At 40.1% G+C, this 21,414-nt stretch overlaps 1 protein-coding gene across 3 annotated transcripts in view; it reads left to right on the top strand.

The window, feature by feature from the left end:
• The window catches only part of FRMD4B (FERM domain containing 4B), a 291,444-nt gene that overhangs the window by 217,325 nt on the left and 52,705 nt on the right, over window positions 1-21,414 (top strand). For 2 of the 3 annotated variants that reach the window (XM_042451936.1, XM_042451934.1), the window contains 3 exons: window positions 3,715-3,780; window positions 4,668-4,725; window positions 8,100-8,186. In XM_042451936.1, the coding sequence (XP_042307870.1) occupies window positions 3,715-3,780; window positions 4,668-4,725; window positions 8,100-8,186 (211 nt within the window). The remainder of the gene's footprint in view (window positions 1-3,714; window positions 3,781-4,667; window positions 4,726-8,099; window positions 8,187-21,414) is intronic. The other variant, XM_042451935.1, reaches the window with a different exon arrangement.

The raw sequence follows: 21,414 nt of genomic DNA, 5'->3' as shown, positions 1-21,414 counted from the left end.
ACCTGCACAATTCCCACAGGGGTGTGTGTGTGTGTGTGTGTGTGTGTGTGTGTATGCACAAACACACACACACACATCCCTCCACGTTTGCAGCTTTGACTTCTTGGGGATTTGATTATTCACAGATTTTATTAGTATGTTCTCTCTAGGAATATCTAGGTCCTCCTGCACAACTCTATGATCAAGTCGCACAGAGGAACCTAGGGATTCCTAGACAGAACACTCCACTAGGCAATGTAAAGTCGAAGGCTTTCATGGCCGGCATCCATAGTTTTTTGTGGGTTTTTCGGGCTATGTGGCCATGTTCTAGCAGAGTTTCTTTCTGACGTTTCGCCAGCATCCACTAGCCATTTGTAGCTTCTCCAGTGCAATTCTCTGGTCAGTGTCAGGCAGATGTTGACCACAGAGTTGCACTGGAGGACCTAGAGATTCCTAGAGAGGTGTTCTCTAAGGTAAAAACATGGTGTTTTTGTTATTTGCATCCTATGCCCTTAACCCCAGTGAATGTGCAAGGATGAGTGTATATAGTCCACACGCTTCCATGCCACCACCATCTGAAGATGCCAGCCACAGATGAAATGATAGGAATAAATTCTGCCAGAATGCGGCCATATAGCCCGGGAAACCCACAGAAAACTTTTTGTGAATTTCTCTCTGAAATAAAACACAGCTGCTGACCTGCAAGCAAACTAAGTTACCATTCTCATGAATACATTTTTATGATTTTGACACCCAGAGCTAACTTACAATATTGTGCTGCCTAGGCCACATCTGCACTGTAGAAATAATGCAGTTTGATACCACTTTAACTGTCATGCAGATTATCTGCATCCTATGCAGTCCTGGAATTTGCAGCTTCTTGGAGCACCAGAGCTCTCTGACAGTGAAGGCTAAATATCTCACAAAACTACAAGTCCCAGAATTTTGTAGAATTGAGCCATGGCAGTTAAAGCAATGTCAAACTGGAGTAATTCTGCAAGGCAGATTGAGTCTGAGACAAAGGACAAAGTAGTACCCTGCACCATTCCAAGTACGGAAACCGATTGGATGGGCAGATGAAGCTTACTGCAATACACCGCCAACATACTATCCGGATCACAAAGAGCAGCAGACCAGTTTAGTGTAGAACAGGTCGTGTGCCCTACACAACTGAGTCCTCCAAAAGGAAGACGGTGGTAGTGGCTTAGGAGAAACAATTTGTGCTGCCTGCTGGTTGCCTCACTCAACCTAATGGTAGAGGAAACCTTGGTCATATTATATGATTTTTTTAAAGAATTCAAGCATCAACATAAATACTGTACTATAATAATACCAAGAGAAATCCAGAGATCATTTATTTATATTATGGTCCTATGTATGCAGATAAGATTTAAGCAGAGATCTAATTTGATATAGGTTGACAAACCTTATGTGTGCTAAAGGGCTGGTAGCTTTTGTGTTACCAGACCTTCTACATCTTTCAATATTGATGTCACTCACACATTCAACAGGTGAAGCGACTCCATTTGTTGTAGGTCCACATAACGAATGGGGGATGTTTTACACATTTTGCAGTTTGTGCAGCTGTTAAAGGTGTAGGAGCTCTACTAGAAAAACAGGAGATGAGTTGGGACATGAGTTACATTCTGTAATTACCCCTCCAAATAAAGTTTCCTAAGTTGTGAAGATCTCATCTGGCTTTTGATGTTTCAGTTGTGGCATAGTGGCTCAAACTGGGATTACCTGTTGTTTTTCTTCACAGAGGTTTGGTTCCTTTAGCATTTCCATAGCATGAATGTGGACAACTAATTTTTTTTTAATTTCATGGTATTAGGTGATTGTTAAAATTCAGAACCTCTGTAGGAAAACACAGGGTGATCTTAGCTCAAGCTTAAACAGTTATTCCAGATCTGTTTCCTATTGACAAACTAATGCCATCAGTTTAGTGGTAAAAAAATGAAAGGAGAACCATGTTGCATTAGACCAAAATGCCATTAAGTCCCCCATCTTGTTTCACACAGCAGCTAACCAGTTGCTTCTGGAAAGTTAGCAAGTAAAAGCATAAAGACAGTAGCCTTTTCTGTAGATGCTTCCTAGTGTACTGCCTCCAAATGCAGATAAGCATCACAACAATTCATCATTTGAATTAATTTTAAGCCCTTCTAAACCACATATTGTGGCAGTGAATTTCATCAATAAATTAATCACTATCTGCAGAAATACAGTTCTGTGTCTGTTCGGCATCTTCTGCCAATCAGTTGGGTAATCCTGAATTCTGCTATTATCAGAGTAGGAGAAACAAATATCTCTGTCTATTTTCCTTACAAAGCTTTTTGCAGTGAGTGAATTAATATTAAGCTGTCTTGTGTCCAAGCAGACTTGGTTAGAAAGATACAGAGCTCCAGGAAGAGGCGGCTGGGAGCTGCCTCTCTTTGCTGCGTAGACGCGCCACAGCAATCAAATGGCGCAGCTACGCAAAAAAGGACAGCTAAAAAGTGGCTCCTTTTTTGCTGCCACAAAATCTGGCAGCGGCACGAGGACGTCGCTGCTGCGCAACTCCATCTGGAGGCCGCGCAGCAGTGGCGTCATTGCTACACGCACCATCTATTCAGCACTGTGCAGCGAGTACGCCCTCATCACGTGCGAGGGGAGTGTGGGCAGGGCGCCCCTCACACATGACAAGGGCGTCCTTCAGGGCCTGTCCATACCGGGCCTATGTTTTTCAAAATGTATAGAGACAAATGTGTGTGAATCATCTTCACCCAAGCCAGTATTACACAGATTTCACCCTAGGCTGATAAAGGGAGAAAAATAATAATAGTGGCATCACATAAATTGATGTGACTTCATCATTATTGTTAAATGATCACTGTTTTTCCCTGATCTGGTAAAGGAAAGCAGGAGTTGAAAAATTGCCCTTCCCTCATCTAACAGTTATATGAACTAGTTTATAAAAAGGGGGGAAGGGAAGTACAAAAAACTGTTATTTATCAGCTCAATCCCTAGCTCTTCCCCAAAATGTATATTTTTGATATAAAGATACCTTACCTATCCTGATGTCCTCCAGTTGTATGGATTATGACTTTCATCATACCCCAGCCAAAGGCAATACTATCTAGGTGATGATTACTATGACCCACATCTAGAGGGCAATAGGCTAAGGGAAGATTAGGCAGTTGTCTGACATGTTTGGGTGCAGCTACCTTTACTTATGTTACTGACCATTTTAAGCTGCAAATTCTCCTCATGGTGACACATAATGAAGTCCTGTTTGATAGGGATGGTGGCAAGGCTACACCTGCTGACAAAGCTCCACCTGCTTTTGCAAGTTCAACTTTCTGTGTTGCTACAGCTGTTTTAACACACTCGGTGCTTTTGCGGTAGTAATGGTGCATTCCACAAAGGCTTGCACAATATTACAGGGTTAATTACAGGTGGGAACTCAGCATGCTTTGTCAAGAGAACTGTCCCATGATACTGTTTAGTGTCGTGAATTACAGAATCTGTGCTTGGAAAGTTACTTTGGGCACTACAACCCCCAGAATTCCCCAGCTAGCAAGCTCAGCAGTTGTGCTGACTTGGGGATCCTGGGAGTTGTAGTCCTAAAAGGAACCTTGCATATACTTTGTAGAGAAAATATGTGAAGTGACTTTTGCGTAGATCAAATAGAGTTCTGGTTTCTTATAAAACAGTCCTTTTAATCTTAATGGACCATTCTATTTGTTCCATCCACAGTGAGGACAGAGTGATTGAATACTATATAAAAAATAAGGGTCTGACCAGAGGACAAGCAATTGTTCAGTAAGTGTCTCACTTGGCTCTTTTTGGGGAAAGGTGAAATGTAACAGGGGGCTTTGGTAATATGTTGAGTGTTAGTGGCTGAGGGGCAATGATCAAATAATGAAATGAGACATGCATTCCAACAGTTCACAAAGGCATAGAAACCTGTTCTGGCCCTGTCAGGGCTCTTCAAGATGTTCACACTCCTTCCCTGCATTCTGACATACACCCTCCACTTCCTCCAGTACCCATATTGTTCTCTATCCCAAGGACTTCAGCTTCTTTGTCAGCTGAAGAATGCCTTTCATAATATGGCATATAACCAGGAACTGATCCAGCAGTAGAAGCTGTGTAAACAACTGACAAATCCTATCAATGGGTACTTTGCTGGTCAGATCTCATTTCCTGGATATATCTTTTTGAAGTTTATGTATACTTTACTGTTGAAATTTCTGTCACAGAGACATAAAGTAGGTCATCTACATTTACAGTGGAAGTGTGCTGCCCAGAACTAAACTTGGAAAACAGTTCAGACCTATATTGTAGAGTTCAGCCACTAGAACTGGAGCCAAGTTTCTAATGAAGTTCAGCTGTTATACAGGCAAGTAGGAACAGACTGAGCACCTGGCAAACTTCACCACAACACTATGCGCGAGAGCCTCCACTTTACTGAACACATTTGACATTTTGACTGTGTAGAGTGTTGCTTCAGATGCACTAATTTCTAAAAACATAGGTGTTGAGTGACCTATTCTAAAAAAAGAAAGAACATTTTTGGGGGGGGGAAATGTCCCCATCTGCTTTTACATAAAACAAAGGTAACTATCAATCTAAACTCATCAGTCAGAGGATATGTGTTTCACAGAAGACTGTACAGAACTGATCCACTTGTGAATCTCTCTGTGTAGGTACATGAAAGTGGTTGAAGCCCTGCCTACTTATGGAGTCCATTATTATGGAGTAAAGGTTAGTGAGTGCCGGAAACAAACCTAATTATCATGATGACTGTAAGTGGATGAAGTTCAGAAAGAGAAGTTCACCTGGAAAAAAAAGAGGAATGAGGGATTCTTTCAAGAGGGCTGTTAGTTAGTAAAAAGAACTGACCAGCTAGCAAGCAAGCCAGTTAAATATGTATATGCTGTTTTTCATCCAATTATGTCACAGTGCATTTCACGACAAAATAAAACTGCATAATTTAAATGCCATGGGCCCTTGGTATCTGCTGGATTTGGTAGCAGACCCCTCATGGATGCCAAAAACTGTGGATGCTGAAGTCCCATTAAATACCTTGGCTTAGTAAAATAGTGAGCCTTAGTTAAAATGGCAAAATCAAGGTTTGCTTTTTAGAATGTATATATATTTTTAATATTTTTATGCCATTGATGTTTGCATCCATGGATAAAGAAACTGTAGATAAGGAGTATCTGTACTGTACTACAAAAACACACAAAACCAAAATGCTTTGTAAAAACAATGTTTTTCCTTCCTTCCTTCTTTCTTTCCTTCCTTCCTTCCTTTGCTGGTCTGAAAATGCCTGGGAGAATATGAATGTCTGGATGGCTTAAAAGATTATGGTATAGGAAACAAATTAATTTCTCTGGGGAGAGAATTCCACAAACAAACTTCTTCCAATAAGAAACATCATATCTAATATTTATGGGAATGGAGAAAAAATGCTAGACTGATAGATAATAATGCATGTTGGAAGTGGCAACTCTACATGTTCAGAACCTTCTGCCATTCTTTTAAAAGAAGTTGGAAAATGTGGTTACCGTATATACTATAAGTCGAAAAATGTATACTACAAAATTGACCCAAAAATTTATACATTAGTCAATATGGTAATAAGATGGCGGGATGAGGGAGCGTTCACTCCCCAAGCCTCTTCCCAGCCTGGTTGCCTCTGGAAGGGACAGCCAGGCTGGGAAGACACAAGGAGAGTGAGCAGGACATCCTTTACATCCTTGGTTACATGCTCTTCAGTTTTACGCTCAATTTATCCACTAGTCATAATAAAATTCAAATTTTTGGCCCCAAAACCTACCCTTGACTTACACACGAGGCAGACCTATGCACAAGTATATATGGTAGTTTAGATTGCTCCATGGATTTTCTTTGTGTCCTGATGTGACCTGTTGTGAAGGCAAACATGAAAGAGCTGCAAGTACTTTAATAATAAATTTGTGGAGACCAATTAAGTGCTTCAATTATAAATGGCACTTCTGAATCATTGAGTACTTAGAAGTAGAAGACATTCTGGACATGAAGAATCTGGACAGTAAACGTGTCCACAGGCTCAGGTTGAAAAGAGGAGAGAGGGAAGAACCAGTTTGGCTGCAAATTTGTTAGTGTGTGTGTGTGATCAGAACTGCATTAGTTTTGATTCTGGAAAATCTCCAGTATGCTGTCACAAATATCTGAGTAAAAACAAATGACTAAAAGAGAGATGTGTCTAAAATGACTTTGTGGCCTGTTTCATCTTTTATTTATTAAAATATTTTTATCCTTTCATTATGAGATCTCACGGGCAGCAGACAACTCTGAATTAAAACCAATAAATAATTTAAACAAGTGAAAAATGTAATAAACAATTCAATCAAGTTAAAACTCATTTAAAAAATGTACATCCTTAAGAGTGCAAAAATAAATCAGGCCACAAAAGTTTAGTAAAAAGCCTCATCTTGACTTGACCTGGCACCTAAAAGACACCCATATTGATTCCAATCACACTGCAACAAGTGGGATGCCACTATCACTGATGGGAGGAGGGCCCTTCTGGCAGATCTCAAGCCCTGGCCAGGCATATATATATAAGGAGAGCTGCTCCTTCAAGCATCAAGAACCCAGACCATTTAGGGCTTTGAAAGTCATCACCAGCACCTTGAATTGAGGCAAGAAGCAGATGGACAGCCACTTTCATTACTAAGAAAGCTGTGTTAATGGCAAGCTGAAATGTTTAACAAAACAATTTTAAGCTGTTGTTGTTGTTGTTATTATTATTATTATTATTATTACTAACCTTTATTTATAAATTTACACACCTGTTCTTGTTTCGCTGAGTGGATATGTTTAAGTGACATGTATAGTGTTAGACACTATATAGTGGTTTGCCTACTGTGAACCAGAAACTTCTTGTTCACTTCTGCCATAAGGGATTGCTGGCAGTAACCATGTCATTAAAGTGGTGACTACTCAAGATTGTAATCCAAACTTGATCCAAGTTTCTGAACACTAGGTCCAAAATACAGTGGTGCCTCGGGTTACGAAATTAATTCGTTCCGCGGCCGCTTTCGTAACCCGAAAAGCCTTCGTAAGCCGAATTGCCATAAGCGCTAATGGGGAAAAGCCGCGTTTCGTGCGAAAAAGCGCCGAAAAGCACCAAAAATTTTCTTCGTAACCCGAAAAAACATTCGTAACCCGGAACAATTATTTCCAATGGGATTTTTTCGTATCCCGAAAATTTCGTAACCTGGGTATTTCGTATCCCGAGGTACCACTGTAGATTGAACACCTTGGATGATTCCTTTTAAGTTTGAATTAAAACCTAGATCAGCATCTTAGACAGCTCCTTAAAATTTGGAATATGGGAACCAGCAGCCACCATTAACTTTTTCTATGGTCTTAGGCATGTCACAGTCTTTTAGTTTCAGTCTTCCATTTGGAATAAGAAGTTAATACTAATCATAATTTAAGTGACAGGGGTGTTGAAAGGATTATGGAAATAATTTATTTGCTGTAAAATGTTACATGTTACTATTTTCTTGTCTGAAGCAGAGTCCTATAAAACTGGAACGTTTCATAGTTTCACTGAGCAAAGACATTAGAACAGCAAGAATGGTTTTTTTTTTACTTACTTCCTTTCTCTGTTTTGCATGTAAAGTAATTTATGGATGGTAGACTCCAACCTTAAATAGATTGGGATGTATTCCTGAGTAAATATGCATAGGATTGTTTTGCCTGTGTACATAGCCTATTAGTTTTTTTCAACCGTATTCCAGTGCAGCTGTACTTTGGACACATCCCTCCCCAAATCTCTCTTCTTGGTGTTTTACCACCCACAGATTTTCCTGCACTCCTGCCCTGTCTGTAGCCCCTGTTTCAAAGAATGCAGCTTCTTTTCCCTATTGCTTTCTGCCTGTTTGCACAGCATTTTCCAGCTGGGAAAGGAATGGCGACCACTTTAAACAATAATCCTTTGCTCGGATGATTGCAGGTGCGCTAACAAAGAGCTGCCTAACCTGCAGATACTTGTTGCAGAACAAAGTAGTTAAATGTTCTATCAACTCAGCAGTTCTTGATTCTGACTTGAGCCTCACCGTTTGTATTCTTCTAATCTACAGGATAAACAAGGAATCCCTTGGTGGCTTGGGATCAGTTATAAAGGAATTGGCCAGTACGATTTACAAGATAAAGTCAAGCCCAGGAAAGTAAGTCTGGATGTGTATGTGTTTGATTATAATACATAGATGTGGAGGCAGCAGAACAAAGTAGACATTTAGCAGTGTTTTCTCCAACCATTTGAAACAAGTGAGTCCAGGAGATTTTGTTTTGACATGGGTGAAATATGTGTGTTAGAGAAGGAATGTTCCTCTTTATGCAGATAACTGAAGGTGCTGGCAGCTGACCTAGGCTGCCACTTCCCCTGGGAAGCTCTTTTCAGATGTATTGAATTTGTGAAAATTTCATTTCTATGCAAGAAATAAAAAAGGCTTGTGTTTAGGGTGTTTGGTGCAGTAAAAGGAGAGTCATGGAACAGGAACAGTTCTCTTTTGTTGGACTTAATGTTGACAGTCACGTGCATAACATTTATATATATTTTTATTATCCTCCCTAGATTGTCAGCAAATTTAAAGTAATTCACCATGTACTTTGTTTTCTACTGGGCATGTGTGTTGTGGCTGTTATTTCTTAGATTCTTATACATATCTATACGTAAAAGAGCACTTCCTTTAATAGAAGGGGAACCACATTTTGTTTCCAAAATGAAATAATATGGTTTGCAGAATTTACTTGAGGGCAGGGGGGGAAGCTGTACTCACACATTTGTGTTGCATCCCCAAAGTATCCATGTGTGATCTTCTTTGGAGGCTGTGTCCCACATTCTTAACCAAATGAAATGAAGTAGGTAACCACTGGAGTGTTTCTGATAATGGCATTCTGGTTACAGAACAGTCTTCCCAGAAATGTTTGCCTGGCACCATTGTTATGATCTTTGCAGTACCAGATACAGGTTTTTTGTTCACTATAGGTCTCTTAGTTTTAAAATGTTTATTTTAATATAAAATATATTGATTTTATTTTCATAATTGTAATAACTTTCACATTTTGTATTGCATTTTAATGTTGCATTTGTTTTATGAACCACCCAGAGAACTTATTTTTAAATTTAGTGAGCAATAATATTAGCATATGATGATGTTGATGATAACCTGGAAAATCCCATTGCCAACATGTTTGGAGCTTTGAAAGGGAAGGCTGTCCCCTTGAAAACCTCTCCTCCGCCACCTGTTGTCACAGGCAGGAATCAGGGTGGATTGATGGAACAGCCAGCAAAACCAGAAGAACAACGCTTTGGAGAAGCCATTGTTACTTTGTCTTTGCTGCAGCAGGGCAATTACAGATGTTGATAAGATTCATGACACAGGAGATTTGGTCCAAAAATCCAACCAGTGTTGCTTTCTGCCTACAGAAAGCCCCAAGTAAGACATGAAGGCAATAATTACCCTTGTTTGCCCTCCCCATAACTGATATACAGCACATGGATGGGGGTCCCAAATACACATCATAACTAAGAACTGTATTCTCCAAAAGCATGCCAAATTCCTGTTTACAGCCTTCATGGCATCTTTTGGGAGCATATTCCTTGCATTCAAAATGTGCTGTTGTGTGAAGAAATCCATATGTTCTCTGTCTGTCTTGAATTCGCCACCTGGCTATTTCATTGGATGACCCTAGGATCTAATATTATGGGAGCAGTACAAATCTGTGGGTTTTTTTAAATCCATTGGTCTAAATCCAGTATTTTGCAATATTTTGCCACCTTGAGTCCTTATACAGTATCGCCACCTTGAGTCCCTATATTGGAAGAAAGGTGGGATATAAGATGATGATGATGATGATGATGATGATGATGATGATAAATATTATTGTGTGCTTTCAAGTCATTTCCAAGCTGTGGCAATCTATCATGGGGTTTTATCGGCAAGATTTGTTCATAGGGAATTCTGCCTTTGTCTTCTTCTGAGGCTGAAAGAATGTGATTTGCCCAAGGTCACCCAGTGGGCTTTCATGGCCAGGTGGGATTCAAACCCTGTTCTCAGTGTTGTAGTCCAGTGCTCAAACAGCATGCTGGCTCATAGACCCCACAGTTATCCCAACAGAACATTATTTCCCTGCCCACTCTCGCTTCCCTCTGTGCTTCCTGAAAACCAGCTGTGAAGTGTTTCCCAGCTTCCTGAAACATGTTTCTGGAGGAAAGGGATTGCTCCCCTTCCAATTGCAATGATGGGGGCAATTCTGAGTGGAATTACCCTTATTGGATAACCAGCCACTTTCAACACAATATGTAAAGTTTTATAATCCTTGATTATAAAACTTTGTCTTGAAAAATGCAATAAAAGGGGGAAACAATCTAATGTGGGACCAGCTGAGGCAGGTGGCCTCTCCTAGACCTCCTCCACAGCTTCCCTTAGGTGAAACACCTGAGCCCCAAGGAGAATCCAAAAACTGGGTTGCTTCTTGACTGACCACCACCTGCGGGAAGACCTACCAGAGGATCCCACCCTCAAGCCACACAACTTCAGTAGAGGGCAAGATCCCCCAGCCAGCCCCAAGGACTGCCTCTTTCCCCATCCCCCTAGCTGCATGCCCAGTGGGGACAGTTCCAGAGGCATATCCTTCACCAAAAGGGCACCATAGGTGATCACCAGACTCCTCCTTTCTCCCCCCCCCCCACTACCTGCCAAGTGATCACCTATTTAAGACATAACCCTATGGCACCCTGTCCCCAAAGCACAGTAGGCAAAAAAAAAAAAAAAAAAAAAAAACCAAGGAAAAGGGAGAAAATTCCTACCCAGTGTGAAGCAACCAGCAAACTTTCACTATGCTAGAGGGGGGGGGGGGGGGCAAAAATTCCAAAAGGCTGAAAGGTATTAGGCGGTAGAGCCCTATATAACCTCAACTCCCCTCAGCTCTCCAAATCTTGGCAGGAAACACCAAGGTAACCATTAATGTGGCCTCTCTCCATAGGAGGCCATCAAACTCTTATCCTACTTACCATGCAAGCAGTGTGGGAGGATAACTATTTCTCATATAGCAGTTAAGGAGGAAAAGCATTACTCCTTCAATTTTTTTTCAGGACACATTTCAATGCCCTAGTTATGAGCTAGGAAACCCTATGGAGCTTAGGTTCAGAATGTCTGAAAGACTGTATCTCTTTATATCAGTCTGCCTGACTTTTAAGAACTTTGGGAGAGGGCTTCCTCTTAGTCCCACCACCTTTGCAGCTACAGCTGGTGAAGATACAGTGAAGAGCCTTTGCAGTGGGTGCTCTCAAGCTGTGTAAGTCTCCTTTAGCCAACTAGGCTGACCCCCCTCCATGATCTCCTTCAACTTGTAGATAAGACCTTTTTATATAAATATAAATATATAAATATGCAAATATACATCTGGCAATTAAACGGCATTGTTATTGTTGTTGTTATGTTTTTAAATAATATTACATTGTTTTAAACAATATTACATTGTTTTAAAGTATTGATGTTTTAATATGGTACTTTTAAAAAATAAATTGTTAATTGCCGTACCTTGTTTTAATTCATGTTATTAGCTGCCTTGGATCCCAATCAGAAGAAAGGCAGAAAAATTAATTATTTGATTACATCCTATGTGTATAGAGTTGAGCCAGTGTGGCATAGTGGTTTGAGTGTTGGATTGCAACTCTGGAGACCAGGGTTTGATTCCCAGCTTGGCCATGAAATCAACTGGGTCACTTGGGCAAGTCTCAGCCTCAGAGGAAAGCAATGGAAAACCACCTCTGAACAAATCTTGCCAAAAAAAAAAAAAAACCCAAAAGAACATAGCTTCACCTTAGGGTCTCCATAAGTCAGAAATGACTTGATAGGACACAACAACAAACAACAATTGTATATAGAGAATAAAAAATAGAGTGAGAAGGTTGAAGACATTCCACTGCTTCAAATGACAGAGAAACAATCTACAATTCTTACTCTTATTTAATATCTATTATGATTGGCTTGTGTCCTTCTTTGGTCCGCCCTGCCCCGCCCCCAAGGCAATATTGGTACTGCTTCTGTGCTCTTTAACAAGGGCTTGCAGTGCTGACCTTGCCATTAGGCAGTAGAATATAGCCGTCACTAAAGCACAGCAGATTTTTGGTGCTTTAATCTCCTGTTGTATTCTGATTGCTAGAGACAATGAAAGGGCTTGTGGGATTTTTCTGCCTCATGTGCCTAACTACCCTAAAGGCACCAGATCCCATCTGATCTTAGAAGCTAAGCTGGATCTGTCCTGGTTATTACTTGGATGGGAAACCATCAATGAATACCAGGTGTCGCAGGCTACATATATTTCTGAGGAAGGAAGTGGCAAAACCAACTCTGAGTAACTTCTTGCCTAAGAAAACCATTTCAAATTCATGGAGTCACCATAAATCAATGGACGACTTGAAGGCATGCAAACACAGAGAGAGCGAGAGGCTAAAGTACCTTGCCTGGTTATGGACACTACAGGGCCTTCAAGGACTATCCTTCCTCCCCAACCTTGCCACATTATATTCTCTTCCAATTTGGAATTGAAACGGTTTTAATTGGCATTGTTATCAGTTGATGCATATAAGATATGCAAGACTGTGAAGGCAGGAAATAATTTTTATTGTTGCACAAAAGTGAAATAAACCAAAACAGTCTGGCATTTGGTAGTTGCATAAATATTCATCCCTGAGTCAGTAGTTGGCTAATGTACCTTTGGTGGCAATTACAGCTGCAAAACTTCCTGAGTAAATGTCTTATCAGCTTTGTCCATCTTGCTATTGCATTCCCCCCCCCCCCAATCTTCTTGGCAAAATTGCTCCATCTCTGTCAGGTTGGATGGAGAACATCAGTGAACAGCACTTTGACTGGCCCATTCTAAGACAATCAAGTTCTTGTTGTTAAACCACACCAGTGTTACATTGGTTACATGTTTAGGGTCATTCATCTGTTTAAACTTCCACTGCAATCCTAAATTTCTTTACAGACTGAAACAGGTTTTCCTCTAAAAGTACCTTGCATTTGGTTTTATCTATCTTGCCCTCCACTAAACCAGTTTCTCAGCCCTGCCAATGAAAAGCACCCCCCACCAGAATGCTTCATCATATGGACAGTGTTCTCACATGGATGAGTAAGGTTGGCTTTATACTATGCAACCTTTTGCAACAAGGCCAGAAAGTTCAATTTTTCGTATTCTCAAATCAGAGAATCTTCTTCCACATGTTTTCTGTGTCCCTTACATGTCTTTTTGCAAACTGCAATGGGTCTTTGATAAGGATTTGTTTCAGCAATTACTTTTCCCCCTCCATTCTTCTATAAAGCCCAGTTATGAGATATATCAGGATAATTGTTGCCCTGTGGACAATTTCTCCCATCTCGGGTGCAAATTTTTTACTTGGTAACTGAGGGCCCAAACAGACAGGCCAAAATAAAGCTGCTTTGGGTCACTTTGGAGGTATGCTCTTTAAATTACACATGCATCTGAAGAGGCCAGAAGCTGCGCCAAAGCTGCACTCCAGTCCTTAGGACTGGAACATGGCTTTGGCGCAGCTTCCAGCCTCTTAATACGCATGCAGCATTTAAACAGCATACCTCCAATGTGACCTGAACCAGCTTTATTTTGGCGTGCCTGTTCAGGCCCTGAGTTTTGGTAGACAGCCTTCTCTAGGCAAAGTCATGGTTCAGCCATGCTCTTTGTATTTTGTAATAGTGGCTTTAGAAAGCATTGGATTATGATTCTGGAATCCTTGCTCAGCCATGGCAACCCACTGGGTGACTTTAGGCAAATCACACACTCTCATCCTTAAAGGAAGGCAAAGGCAAACTCTGAAATGTTTTTTTTACCAAGAATACCCCATGATAAGGTTCATCTTAGGGTCACCATTTGTTGCCATAAATCAAAACAACTTGGAGGCACGCACAAAAACAATAAAAACAATGGATTTAACAATGATAATGGTGATGTTCCTAATTTGAGATTTGTTGTTGTTGTTTGTATAAAACAAACTTGGTTGATGTCTCTTGCCAACCTTACTCCAGACTTGTTTCAACAGCTCACTGGTCTTTATGATGCTGTATGTTTGGAAATGCTCTCCAACATGCTCTGGGACCTTCCAGAAACAGGCCCCTTTATTCTGAGATTTCATAGGAATGGGATTGCTCCCATGTGGACTACGTTCAATGACTTGTGTGACTTCTGGAAGCTTTGGTTCCCACCAGAACATATTTAGTTGCCTCATGATCAACACGTGATAGTGCTAGAAGAAAGTTTCCCCATTACTTTTCTATATTTGTGCAGTTGCTATTAACAGTACAAGTTCTGGAATGGAATCTAATGTTCATCATGATATATTCTGTATTAAAATATCCACACAGGTTGTGTGGCACACTCTCTTTCACAGTGGAATCCTTGTCACATCTAAGTGTCCCTGCAGTAAGACACAATACCTCAGAACCCTTTTTGCAACATAAATTGATTGCCAGGGGAAATGAGCCCTTTTAACTTTGCCAGACAAGAGGGTATTACCCAAAACTTACCTCAGCCACCTTTAACAATCCTCCCCCCCCCCCACTATCCCAATTTCATTCCTCAGCAAACCATAAACATCTGGAAAGAGTCCTGGAGTCCTTGGAAAGAATCAGTTTTCCCTGCTGGATATAGCAAGGAGCACGTGTAGCAACTCTGCCGCAGGGGAGATGCACCTTGTTTCTTCCCAGCCACACCTCTATGCATTGCCTGTTTTTCTGAGCTGGTTAGTCTGCTATTCTTCATGCCTCCAAAGCTATTCAGGGGTCAACAGCTGGTGTACATTTTTCTGCATTTGCACATTTTGCTAAAGGGCTTTAGCTTCCTCTGGCTTCTCAGAATACAATCCAAGTATGTGTTCAACAGTTGATACATCTGGTCAACTTTCTGGAAAAGGTCTGCATCTTAAGGTGTCCCAGCAGGCTGCATCTACACTGCAGAATTGATGCAGTTTTAACTGCAGTGGGTGACTGATATGGAATTCTGGTGTTTGCAATTTTGTAAGCTTTTTATGCTTTTCTGTCAAGTAGCTCTGATGCCACAATAAACTACAAATCCCCAGATTCCATAGGATGGAGCCATGGCAGTTAAACCAATGTAAAACTGCATTAATTCTGCAGTGTGCAGCAGCACCGATTTGGGATTTATTTAACACCTTAAGGGTGCAGAAATTAGATATTCCAGACTAGGGAAACCACTCAGAGTCAGGGGCTTTCCCAGCAGAAAATGATCACCAGTTAGCAGACACTAATCCTCTTTTGAATTAGCCTCCCAGCCTGAGGCCTGCCATCAGCAACAGAACAATACAGATGCAAATTACTCCTGCGTTCCCAGGCTCACACAGTATATATATATACCCAACTTTTTCCAGGCAAGCATTCTCTAAAGATGCCAGCCACAGATGCTGGCAAAACATCAGGAAGAAACTCTTCTGGAACATGGCCACATAGCCCAAAAACCCCACAAAAAACTATGGATGCCAGCCATGAAAGCCTTCAACTTCACACTTGGGAAATTTACTTTGTTTAGACAGCAACTCTCAGGATCCTCCAGCCAATGTAGCCACTGGCTATACTACTAGTTTAGAAAGTTGGGGAGTTGAGCTCCAGAAAAATAATGGTTTCATTTTCTAAGCTTTAACTGCCCTCACTTGGTGGAAAGTGGTGACTCTCCCTGTCATTGTTTGACAGTTCAGTTTTTATTTATACACTGGTTTCCCGCAAATTATGCCCCTAAGGGCAATTCACATCAAAACCAGCCAACCATTATGGCACGCAGTGTAACAAATCAGAAATAAGCATACTGTACTACAATATCTCTGGAATGTCTGGTGTGTTTATCCAGTCACTCATGAGTGTGCAGTGATCAAATAATATAATGGATTTTTATTCTATATTTTTAACTGTGTATAGCCTGCCTTGATACCAGCAGAATTTTGGTTGTGTTGTTTAACACATGCAGCCCTTTGGCAAAACACTGGGTTGGAAGCAGACTAGGTTTGTAATATTTACCTGTGAAACCTGAACCAAGTTTCCTGGCTAGAGGGGATGTTGAAAATACCTGCACCATGCTGCTCATTCTTAGGCAAGGCAATTTACTATGTTGCTCTCTCCCTCCCTGCCTGCCTCCTTTTATAAGGGGATTAGAAAGATTCGTTGAAAATATGAATGGTTACAGGTCATTTATAGCAGTATGATTTCCACTTTAACTGCCAGAGCAACATCCTATGGAAATCTGGGACTTGCAGTTTAGGAAAGTACTTAGAATTCTCACCAAACTGCAGAGCCCAGGATTCCATAGGATGCAGCCAAGGCAGTTAAAGTGGAATTGTTCTGCTACAATGATGTTGTATAAAAGGGCTCATACTGGGTATATATTTCCTCCTGTATAAAATAAAAGGGCTCATACTGAGTATACATTTCCTTCTGTATCAAATAAAATTTGACTTCCATAGTTGACCATACTGTTTCACTCATGTTCTGTTCTCATGCTGGTGTATCTGTTTGATCTCAGGGGACAGAAATGTTGGATTAAACATTCCTTTGGTCTCATCCAGATTAGGTCACATTATTATTATTATTATTATTATTATTATTATTATTATTAATATCCCATCTTTCTCCTGATAATGGGACTCAAGACAGCTAATACAAGATTTAAAACAATACAAATTAAAAACAGTTCAAAGGCATTTTAAAAACATAAATATAAGGTTTTTAAAATCTTATGCTCTCATTGGAAATTTTTGGTATAATGAATGACAAGTGTTTGTTTCCGTAGCATTTTGCAGTTTGTTCATGGCAACTACAGGTTTCTGAAAGAGTTACACAGCATAGACTAGAGAAGGAAGTGAGGGGAGACAGAGTCCAAAGGAGAGAGAAGAGAGATGGCAAATTCTGAGACCAATCAGCTTCTGAAAGCAGTGACACATTTTAAGGAAGACGTCATAGAGGAGGAGAGAGTGCAATTTCTTCTTTACACAGAGGGTGGTTCTGTGTTTGCCAGGCATAACAAACTGCAAAAGTGAGCAAAGACAATTAAAGCTAAGAGTGTTTGGAAGGAGAAAGAAATAAACATGTTTGGTAAAGGTGTGAATTAGAGATGGACAGAGGTGAGATCAATAGAACCTTTCCTCAAAATATGTTTGGTCCATTGTATAAATGTAGTACCGCTCTGCAGTAGGTAATTGTGGTCTCACAACACATATGATAGACCCCTTAATTTTATTCCACAGAAAGCAAAAAGTTTCAATAGAGCCTTCTTCCAGAGTCCAACCAAAGAGTCTCTGACAATGAAATCTTTTTAGCTTTCTGTGGAAAGTCCCTAAGGCCTCAATCATGTGTATAGTAAGATCACAGTCACCTAACACACGGTGATGACTGTGCCACCTAAATTCCAGCATGTCTTATTATGGCCGGAACCTGAAAAAATTGCCTTTTGAATGAGAGATACTGGGACAAAGTCACAGTCTTTTACCACCTGCCCTTATGGGGTTAAACTGCCAACCAGGCAGGGAATGAAAACTGACTTTGCCTCTTAAGCAGATGTTTGGAGGAAGAAGGGGCCCTCTATATCTGATTAAGAACATATGGAGGTCCCTTATATGGGTCAAGACATTGGTCTCTATGACCTAAGTATTTTCTGCCACTCTGGCTGACACCAGCTTTCTGTGGTCTCAGGGAGGAGTCTTTTTTACCCATCACCTGCTACCTGATCTTTTAAACTAGAGATCCTGCAGATTGATCTGAGAACCTTCTGTATCAAAATCACATATTTTGTATCACTGAGCTGTGGTCCTTTCAGTCTTCATCCCTGTAATCCTAGAAATGCAGAATCAAATCCTTAGCACCAGATTTTTAGGAGCACTATACTTCAAAAGAGAATTATCCTCATCTGCGGCCTTTCAGTACTAACCCACTTAGGTTTTAAAAAAAAAATCAGGGGTTCAAAATCCTTGATACAAGTTTTAAACTCACAGAAGGTGATTCTGGGGATGAGTGGGGAATTCTGACTTTTATAATTTAAAAAATTAACTTTTCTGAGCTCTACAGCTAAGAGAGTGTTCCAGTTTGCATTCCTCTCTCAGAAATGTATATATTTGCAAAACAGCTATAGATTCCTGTGGATCTATATTTTCCTATAGATTTCAGCATCGTCATTTTATATGTATTGATTGAAATATGGAAACATTTAATATGGGTATAAATATATAAGACATTGAGGGTTGGGTTTGAATACAGCTATTGAAATGAATACTGATTTATTTGATTTTTTTTTCAGTTTAGGAAGGAAGTGTTACTGCTTGTTAACATCACTGTTTCAGAATATATATTTTTCTCTGTGTACTCTTACTCACCAAACAGTTATTACTTTCCCATTGTCAGCTGTTTCCTACAAAACTTTATAATTTGCAGTATAGTTTACAGATTAACCACAAGGTGTAGGGATTATATCTTGCAAGATTTGAGAGTTTCAATATGTTGAAACTTGTTTTCTCTATCCATATTTACAAGGAAACGCTGACTATATATGGTTTCCATTGGTTTTGTATTCGAAGCTGGAAAGCTTCTTTGATTTTGAGATACAGAACCTCTAGTAAGATTAAGGTGTGTTGACCTCTTTTTCTGGAAGTATTCCAGCTGGGTAACTAACCGCATTCTCTTTTTCCCTGGCCTTTAGTCAGTTCCACATTCTTTGAAGCTGCTGTCAGAGATGACTGCAAGCATCCTTTAATTTCAACATACACCCTGAGAATAATCCTCTCCCAGCTAAACTGTGTGTGCATAGAGGGGAGGGGAGCAGGAGGCTGGCACAACTCTGCTTTTCTTAAGAGCAAAAGAAGCAAATGGATCTTATAAATCCTGCCTGTTCTGTCACTGTTGCCCACTTTTGCATAGTACACATCCTTTTTCCCATTTCACAGTAGTGAGCACACACTAGTCAAAGTTTCACCAACTAGAAATCTGAATAAAGGGTTAGAGGAGACGCCCAATAAAACCAGGAGAGTATAACATTGCCTTTTTGTTATTGTACCTGCTGCCTTCCCAGAAAGACAGATCCAAAAACTGAGAGTACATGATCCAGCCAAAATTAATTTTCATTCACTAAAAATTTTCTTGGGGGGGGGGGGGGGGATAGCAAAACAACTGTGTAAAGTGTGAGATATTTTCTGAACCCCAATGAGAAGTCTTGCAAAGCATTCAGAGGTGCCACATGCAGAGGTGTGTTTCTGTGTGCAGAAGCAAATGTGTTCTACTCAGACACCCAGAACATCAGAAGACACAAGGTGGAATGAAAGGGAAACAAAATCAGACACTGAAAAAACAAAACTTGTAGTGTGAGATGTGAAAACACATTAAACTGTTACCTTCCATGGCCTGATAAAAGAAACCCATTATAACCTTCAGAATGTTTTTGGTGGGGGGGGGGCGGGGGCACTTTGGCAGAAAGAATGTAAAACCAGAGGCTTCTCTGCTGAACTGTCAGATAGGGACAGTTAGACGTAGAGATGCAGCAGTGGCAGATAGGAATGGATTAATTTTTGAAAGGGACAGTTAGAAATAGAAAAATGGTTAGGCTGGGCATGGATAAGATCTCAATAAGGACTTTGGTTTGATGGATGCTGAGTGTGGAATGAAATTAAGGGGGAAACCTTACTTTTGGGGAGGGAAATGTACTATAATGCTAGATGTTTAACTTAACTTGTTACACAATACCTCTTTACTCTTCTGTTTTCTACATATTTTTATTACAAATTTTAATATATATAAGGAAAGACGTATAAGCAACTTAGCCTCAAAAATAACAGTAGAATTTTTGTGTAAAATTATTCAGATTTTGAAAACTGTATATCCTTGATACTCTTTAAATATATTAATAAAAACATTTTTCAGCTGACTAGAGCAAAATACATATGTATGCATGTGGCAGTCCTGTACATGTGTGGCTAAATAATGGATAAAGAGCTGTAAAGAAACAAGATAGATGACTGAAATATCCCCAGCTATTGGCCTTCTATCTTTGTGGATGGCAATTCAAAACTACTACATAAATCTTTTAACTTCTTCACTGTGCCTGGATGACAGGCTAGAAATAACTCTGGGTTGAGAGAATTTAGCTCTGGAAAAATGGAGATCTAGAATAGACTCTAGCTTTGATAAATAAATGTACTTAATATATAAAAAATGTAAGCAGCACACAAATACCTTTTATAATAAACGGCATCTATTTATTCCATATGTTAGTAAAAGCTTAGGAGTTCTCTATTCACCTAAAACACATACCAATTTGTGGATAAAACACATACCAATTTGTGGAATCAGAATTCAAAACACTGCAGAAATAATCCAGTTTAAGGCAGCTTTAACTGCCCCTGCAGTGTGTTTTGGACCAATGTTTTAGCTTAACATATAATGAATACTCATAGTTTGGGTTTTTAAAGTGCATTTAATTGGTGAGATTTGTTCAGAGGGGGGTTGCCTTTGCCTTCCTCTAAGGCTGAGAAAGTGTAACTTGCCCAAGGTCACCAGGGGGTTTCTGCGGCTGAGCAGGGATTTGAACCTTTGTCTCCAGTCGTATTTCAGTATTCCATCCATAGAGATAGAGAGAATATCTATGCATTCTTATTGATAAAAAGTGTATGTCATCTTAAAAATTGTATATAAAAGTATAGTTCAGTGCAGCCTTGTTGTTTTTGTTCACCTTCAAGACTCTGAAATATCATAGGGGTTTCTTGGTCAGATTTATTCCGAGGAGGTCTGCCATTGCTTTCTTCTGAAACTGAGAGAGTTTCAAGATCATCCAGTGGGTTTCCATGGCTTAGCTGAGATTCAAACTCAGACCTTCTGGGGTTCTAATCCAACACTGAAACCACTACATCACACTGGTTCTGACAATACATACTTACAGAAAGGAAAACAACATTCAGCTGCTAAAAATCATAGTGTGTGTGTGTGTATGTGTGTGTGTATATATATAGGGATGTGGTGGCTCAAGTGGTTAAGACATTGACTCTTGATTTCAAGATCGGCAGGTTGGCAGTTCAAGGCCCATCACTAGTGCCAACCAAGCAGTTCGAAAGCATGCAAATGCAAGTAGATAAATAGGTACTACTCCAGTGGAAAGTTAAACATCGTTCTGTGCCATCATGCTGGTCACATGATCACAGAGTAGACTCTGGCAATGCTGGCTCTCCGTCTTAATAACGGAGATGGTTGAACATGACTTGACAACCTTATCAATGGGGAATAACTTTACCTTTAAAAATTATCGTACTGTACATGAGTAGAGTCAAAGATCAAAGAAAAATTTTGACCTTCATTTTGAAACATAATCAGGGGAAGACCGTACAAATATCCTGTG

Source organism: Sceloporus undulatus, chromosome 2 (genome assembly GCF_019175285.1).
Source record: "Sceloporus undulatus isolate JIND9_A2432 ecotype Alabama chromosome 2, SceUnd_v1.1, whole genome shotgun sequence".
In the NCBI taxonomy this organism is placed as follows: domain Eukaryota; kingdom Metazoa; phylum Chordata; class Lepidosauria; order Squamata; family Phrynosomatidae; genus Sceloporus; species Sceloporus undulatus.
This window is presented reverse-complemented; position numbering and strand designations above follow the sequence as displayed.